Source organism: Sinocyclocheilus anshuiensis, unplaced genomic scaffold (genome assembly GCF_001515605.1).
Source record: "Sinocyclocheilus anshuiensis isolate Anshui unplaced genomic scaffold, SAMN03320099.WGS_v1.1 scaffold392, whole genome shotgun sequence".
Lineage (NCBI taxonomy): Eukaryota > Metazoa > Chordata > Actinopteri > Cypriniformes > Cyprinidae > Sinocyclocheilus > Sinocyclocheilus anshuiensis.
Genome location: NW_015557091.1, coordinates 1,951,460 through 1,958,780, shown reverse-complemented (window position 1 = coordinate 1,958,780; position 7,321 = coordinate 1,951,460). Strand labels below are relative to the sequence as shown.

General features: G+C 34.2%; 1 protein-coding gene and 1 long non-coding RNA gene across 2 annotated transcripts in view; both read left to right on the top strand.

The window, feature by feature from the left end:
• On the top strand, positions 1–3,153 carry LOC107677247 (uncharacterized). The gene is made up of 3 exons (XR_001632816.1): positions 1–72; positions 2,014–2,019; positions 3,142–3,153. It is a non-coding gene; the product is annotated as an uncharacterized LOC107677247 (long non-coding RNA).
• Positions 3,154–3,402: 249 nt separating this feature from the next.
• Positions 3,403–7,321, top strand: part of LOC107677137 (RB1-inducible coiled-coil protein 1-like) — a 15,340-nt gene continuing 11,421 nt past the window's right edge. The window contains exons 1-2 of the mRNA XM_016471924.1: positions 3,403–3,724; positions 6,825–6,956. Of these exons, the coding sequence (XP_016327410.1) occupies positions 6,886–6,956 (71 nt within the window). The 5' untranslated portion in view covers positions 3,403–3,724; positions 6,825–6,885. The remainder of the gene's footprint in view (positions 3,725–6,824; positions 6,957–7,321) is intronic.

Sequence of the window (7,321 nt, the reverse complement as noted above, 5' to 3'; positions counted from 1 at the left end):
GATTTAGTATTCCTCAAAATGAATAAAAACAGTGAAATGCAAACTCAGAATGCGACGCAAACCTGCAACAATGTATTTTATCCCAGTTTTATTAACCAGTTACTTTGCTGCTGACCTTCATTAATCCTATTCAAACATACTGCAGTAATAAGAAAAAATAACTTTAGATAAACATAACTTTGTGTTTCATTCTTTGTTATCACTGAAGAGTGTTGAACTTTCTTCTCCTGCACCCAATTCTCAATGCAATCCAGAATGGCAGCACAACCGAAAGGTTTGCTTGAGCTGTGCCCTTTACTGTACAGACCTGAATTTACATGTCCTTCAGACTGGGGCTTATCTATCTATCTATCTATCATCTATCTGTCTGTCTGTCTGTTTATTTATCTATATGTCCATCCATCCATCCATCTGTCTATATACCTGTCTGTCTGTTTAATGGATAGTTCACCCAATAAATTAAAATTCTGTATAAATTTGTTAAATTACCCACCCTCGTGTCATTCCAAACCACCTGTATGTATGTATTTATTTCTTCTGTGGAACACAAAAGAACATATTTGAAAAATGCTTACTTTTTTGTTTTTTTGGTACATACTATGATACATACAGTGGGGTTCGGTGTTGTTTTGACAGAATTGTCATTTCCCCTTTCTTTTTTCTTGTTATTATAAATGTACTGAAAAATTAATGTATATAGTTTTTCATATTAATCGTGTTTTCATTTGCATCTGCCATTCATTCATCAATTTGTATATTTGTTACAGTAACTGCTTGTTTTATATCAAATAGTGTCTTGAGGACATACAAGTAGGAATTTCACTGTACAGTCTGTTTGTCTGTGCACCTGACGATGCAGAACTTGACGTGACTTGACTTGAAATAGTTGTGTACTGTAACTGAATTTCAGCCCCTCAGACCTTCAAGGCGTTTGTTATATTTGAAGTGCTTTGCATACTGTTACACTAAACCGCACTAGCCTATAAAGTCTCTAGTGAAGGAACACGAACAGGTTGTTACATGTGTTACAGTGCAGTACAGATGGCATTTTTATTGAAACAGTTGCTGATAACACTTTAATTTGCATCACAATAAAGGTGTTTGCAACATGGGAGTAGTAAGCACATCAGGAAACATATTCCAGAAAATAGTTAACATTATACTGAATGTTCACATTCTTGGTGTGTAGAATACAAAGCAATGGCTCATGGGTCCTCATCACTTTCAAAATGGCTTCTGTCCTGTTTTAACCAAGAAGCCCCCTAAAGCACAAGGCAGACAGATTTGCCATGAATATAATATAATGTAATCCCAAGCAGGCTTCAATTTTCATGGAGTATAAGACCTAAAGGCCAAAAAAATGCTTATTACTGTAAGTAATACTACAGTTTTTCTCAGTCGCTTTGGAGCATTTCTCAAATCATCCTTAATAATTGCAAAAAAAGTATGTGTTTTTCTCAAAATAATTCGTACAAACAGCACCACACAATGGATTACCTGCAAAAGCCTGTAACTTACTCAAAATCTTTAGTTCATCTCTCAAAATTAAGTATTTATGTCAATGAACATATCAGTGCCATCAGAATGAAAAGTACTTGTGCCATTGTTCACAAACAAGATAGTCAAAATGCTTAGTTATGTTGTCAATATAACACTGCACTTTGTTAGTATTACTTAAAGTAAATTATGGCAACATTTTGGATGACAGTTACTGTATTGAACAGTATGCCATATGTTACATATGTTATGTATTGTTCAAAAGAATGAGAAACTGCTTTTATGATGTATACAAATGAGTAGATGATGTGGAGGTTGACCAAGTAGTTTTGAGAATTTCATTTCTGATTTGAGAAATGCACCAAAGTGACTGAGAACAACTGTAAAGGTTCATGAGATGCACCTTTGAGATATTTCAGAGAACTGGTTTGTCATTGGTTGGTCTACATTCTCTTCATTAGTGAAAATCAAAATTCACTTGCACAATTCCTGTCAAATTTACAAAAAGTATATTAGAAATGTGTAGAAAACATGCTTGACATTTTATGACAACTAGATCAACCATTTTGCATTGAATGACTTATACAATGAACTAATGACTAGATGCTTTAAGGGGAAAGACTATTGCACAGAGAACTATATAATAGATTTTGAGCAACATGACATTACAGGCTTTTGCAGGTAATCCATTGTGTGGTGCTGTTTGTACGAATTGTTTTGAGAAATGCACATACTTTTTTGCAAATATTAAGGATGATTTGAGAAATGCTCCAAAGCGACTGAGAAAAACTGTAATAATATTGAAGCATATCTTAATTTCTAATTTATATTTTTGTTTTAAATTTTTTGTTTTATTTTTTCACTGAAATGTACAATAAGTGAATTCATTTCAAAATAATTTTCAAAAAAATGTAATTATAATTTAATACATTTTATTATAGTTTAGATTGAGGTAGATATTATACTGTATAAATACAAAAGAATTTTTTTTAAACTATTCGTTCATTCATAAGAACAATGCACAATAATATTGGTGTGATATATAGGTTATATAAAAGTTCAACCAATGCCAATAGCGTCCCTGGATAGGTTAATGTACAACTAAACTTATAACTGAACACTAAGCCATAGAATAACATTTTGTGCAGCATAATTCCAGTCTATACCTGACAGCAGGGGGAAGAAGGTGGAGAGAGTGTAATGTAAGTCGATATCTGCCAAATCCATAAATGAACATTTTAATTTACTTTACTTATAAGATGATAGAACAATGTTGTCTGAGCTGTCAGCTGATTTTAACAGAATGTAGGCTATATGTTATTAGAAAAACTATAAAAAAAGGTGTCATTTATGCAAAATATAAAGTCAAATATTCAATGAAATAATAAATAATAATATGTCTTAACAGTTTGGGTTTCTCAGAACAAACTAAAATGCCAAAGTCAAAATCAAAGAAATACATGTAAGATAAATGTATCGCTTATATTACGCCTACAATTTATTTAAACTTTGGGATATAGATATAGACTCAGTTGTAGGTTATGGTGAATAATAAATAATTTAATTAATGATAAAGACTATTATAAAACAACAAAAATAACCTCTTTAAGATTTTGAAATCTGTTATTTGTCATTCTTTAGAAGTAAACAACATAATAAATAAAGTCTAAAATATTTTACAAATGTTAAAACGGCGTTTTTTCCCCAACATTTGTTCAAACTGTTCCCACACCTTGTCATTACGCCTATAGCCCGAAGTGGCTGATTTCAGATCACCTTCCTCGTTACTCCAGCATTACACAGAATCAAAGCCAGCCTCGAAAACTGATCCCAGACCAGCGCTTGACTGCTGACCGTTGCGCTTCCCAGAATGCACCTCGCTGCGCAGTGACGACAATAACAAAACACAGCAGCAGGAGCGGCAGCATTAGCGGAGCCTTACACAACCCTGCGAGAAAAAAGCTCGATGACAAAACTCCCATCGTATTACCGGCCCTCCTAACCTCCATGTCTTGAAAGATGAAGCACTAATGAATCTACCCCAGATCGTCCTGGATGAATTTGTGCGTTTTATGGAAATTAAAAATAAAGGCCCGCGTTCGGAGTGATGAGCTTTAGCCTGTTAGCCCGACAGCTTCAACCTCTATCTGACAGAAACCTCCTCATCTCAGCCAAAAACACCCTATTAATCTGCTTTGATGCAGAGAATGGACTGAAGACAGCTCAGGTAAGACTGTCTGATACAGATTTAGCTTCCTATACTGTATTGTTGAAGTTTAAAATCAAATACCGGATAATTTGATGCTGTTTGGATCACTAATACGGAATTCTGCCACAAACTATAATTAGACAATGTAAACAAAACCAGGTTGAGGTTGTTGAACGAGGGTTTAGTGGGTTATATCTCGTGTAATGTGATACTGATGAGGGTTCAGCGTCCTGGTGATGGTTTGAGAGAAATTTGGACATACCGTCATCCTCCCTAAATAATGATCAGGGTAAATATATCGTGATATCAATTTTGGCCATATCGTCCAGCCCTAGATCAGGGCCTTTGAAACAAAGACTTGTAGCCTTCAGGAGCCTCCTATTTGGATATTAACAGAGAAATGTTTTAGAAAACAAGCTGTTTGAGATCATATTTTGACCTAGAAGATTAAGTTTCAACTATTTAGGAAAGATGTCAGTCAGTATTGACACATTATAAGTTGTGACAAACAGACTAATATAAATTGTGGTCCACGTTATATTTGATTAAAACAGTATTTTATGCCATTTTACGCCTTAATAAATGGCATTGGTTACCCATGTGGGCCACACAAACCATGTGCTATGCCTGGTATCCACGCCTTATTCCTTGTATCCACAATAGCAGTTGCTACAATGCGTCCTGTCAAAGTTCTACACCCGTTCATGGGAAATTAGGGTATAAAGGTTCTTTTTGATGGTGTTTATCCACAGGGAACGACATGACTCAGCCTGAATATTCCCAGAGTTGGGTCACATGGTCATGCTGGTCTGTGTGCTGTTTTACAGATCTAACCACGTTATGGAGTACAAACAACCCCAGAGATTTATACAATGCTCATGTCATAATCTGAAATGGTTTCTGTTTTGTCAAGGCCTAGGATGATGTCCCTGATCACTGTGATTAGCCGGTTATCTGGGGGTTTTCCAGCTTGCTATCTACTGAAACAGTCATGTAGGGCTGTTATGGTTTCTAGGTTATGTGTGCTTGTACAGATGTCTCTAAAGGCCTTTTAAAGTTTAACCATGTATTAACCCCATTTTGTTCTATGTATTATCATTTTAAGTTAATTAACTCAAGAAACTACAGGCAGAACCATTGTTTGTTTTTTTTTCACGCACTGGTCAGTTTTGTGATTTTGGGCTATTTTGCTTCAAATCATTCTAATATGCTGATTTGCTGATTATCAATATTTAAAACAGTTGAGTACATTTTTTTTTTAGGATTCTTTGATGAATAGAAAGATCCAAAGATCAGCATTTATCTGAAATAAAAAGCTTTTGTAACATTATACACTATTCCATTCAGTATAATTTTTATTATTTTTTTGGGAAAGAAATTATAGAAATTAATACTTTTATTTAGCAAGGATGCTTAAAATTGATCAAAAGTGATGATAAAGGCATTTATAATGTTACAAAAGATTTCTATTTCAGATAAATAGTGGTCGTATCGATATCGGAATTATATCGTATCGACCGAAATTAAGAAATATATCGTGATATCAATTTTGGCCATATCGTCCAGCCCTAGATCAGGGCCTTTGAAACAAAGACTTGTAGCCTTCAGGAGCCTCCTATTTGGATATTAACAGAGAAATGTTTTAGAAAACAAGCTGTTTGAGATCATATTTTGACCTAGAAGATTAAGTTTCAACTATTTAGGAAAGATGTCAGTCAGTATTGACACATTATAAGTTGTGACAAACAGACTAATATAAATTGTGGTCCACGTTATATTTGATTAAAACAGTATTTTATGCCATTTTACGCCTTAATAAATGGCATTGGTTACCCATGTGGGCCACACAAACCATGTGCTATGCCTGGTATCCACGCCTTATTCCTTGTATCCACAATAGCAGTTGCTACAATGCGTCCTGTCAAAGTTCTACACCCGTTCATGGGAAATTAGGGTATAAAGGTTCTTTTTGATGGTGTTTATCCACAGGGAACGACATGACTCAGCCTGAATATTCCCAGAGTTGGGTCACATGGTCATGCTGGTCTGTGTGCTGTTTTACAGATCTAACCACGTTATGGAGTACAAACAACCCCAGAGATTTATACAATGCTCATGTCATAATCTGAAATGGTTTCTGTTTTGTCAAGGCCTAGGATGATGTCCCTGATCACTGTGATTAGCCGGTTATCTGGGGGTTTTCCAGCTTGCTATCTACTGAAACAGTCATGTAGGGCTGTTATGGTTTCTAGGTTATGTGTGCTTGTACAGATGTCTCTAAAGGCCTTTTAAAGTTTAACCATGTATTAACCCCATTTTGTTCTATGTATTATCATTTTAAGTTAATTAACTCAAGAAACTACAGGCAGAACCATTGTTTTTTTTTCATGCACTGGTCAGTTTTGTGATTTTGGGCTATTTTGCTTCTATAACTTCTTTCAGATTAGTGGAAAGAAAACATTTAAGTGTTATATTATTACACACTTTATCTATTTGCATCTGTAGATTTAAATTACAGTGCATATCCTTGAAGGCTGTTTTCTCAAAATGAGTTTTTTTTTTTTTCTCATGTAGTGAGTCAGAAATCTCCACTTTATAGTGCTTAAATACAGCAAACTGTACAGTTTCATTCCTATGTATATTTTGAAGGTTTTACCAGAGAGGTTTGTTCATATGTCATTTCTTATATATAATATTATTTATATAACATTTAATTTCCTAAAAACATGACAATTAATAAAAAAATTTCTGACCGTTGACAGTAATTTCTGATTTATGGAGTGATGATAATAATATCCAAAATGCCAACTCTAATATGTCAACAATATGAAACAAGAGTTTTGAACCTGGCTTGATTAGATTTCTGTTCTGGAAATGTATGCAAATTAGTGCATTTATAATCACACACTGCATCATTTGCATATTTAAACAACATTACAGAAACTTGTAGTGCAAGAATGTTTTTTTAATGTGCTGTGGATAATCAACTGTGGAAAGTATATTAATATCTGTTATAATTTTTCTGTTGTTTTAATCAAAGTAGATACCTTCTATCATCAGTTTTAAGTTCTGGTGTAACTTGACTTGAATTGTGTGCATTTAATTTATTTTTGATCAGACAGCCATAATTGACTAGATGAACAAATCAAGCTGGAGGCAGGCTCAGCGGAGAATTCAACATGAAGTTGTATGTGTTTCAAGTCAACAACGGAAGCACATTGACATTTGACACTGAACTTGCTGTCCAAACGTAAGAGAATTTACTGTTTTTAAGAAAAAGTGAATCAGTGAATGTTTAAGGCTTAATTTGTTTCCACCTTATGTAAAGACTGTTGTACTGTTTTACAGAACATATTGTGTGAAGAACTTCTTGACATTGTTTAACACTATAAGGTTATATACAGTAACATAGTTAATGCACGAGATATCATGAACTGACATGGAACTGTAATTTTTGTCCAGCATTTATTAGTATTTGTTAATGTTATAATTTCATAATGCATTAACTTATATAATAGGGGTGTAACGGTACACAAATATGACAGTTCGGTACGTACCTCGGTTTTAACGTCACGGTTCGGTATGATTTCGGTACAGCAGGGGGGAAAACTAAAC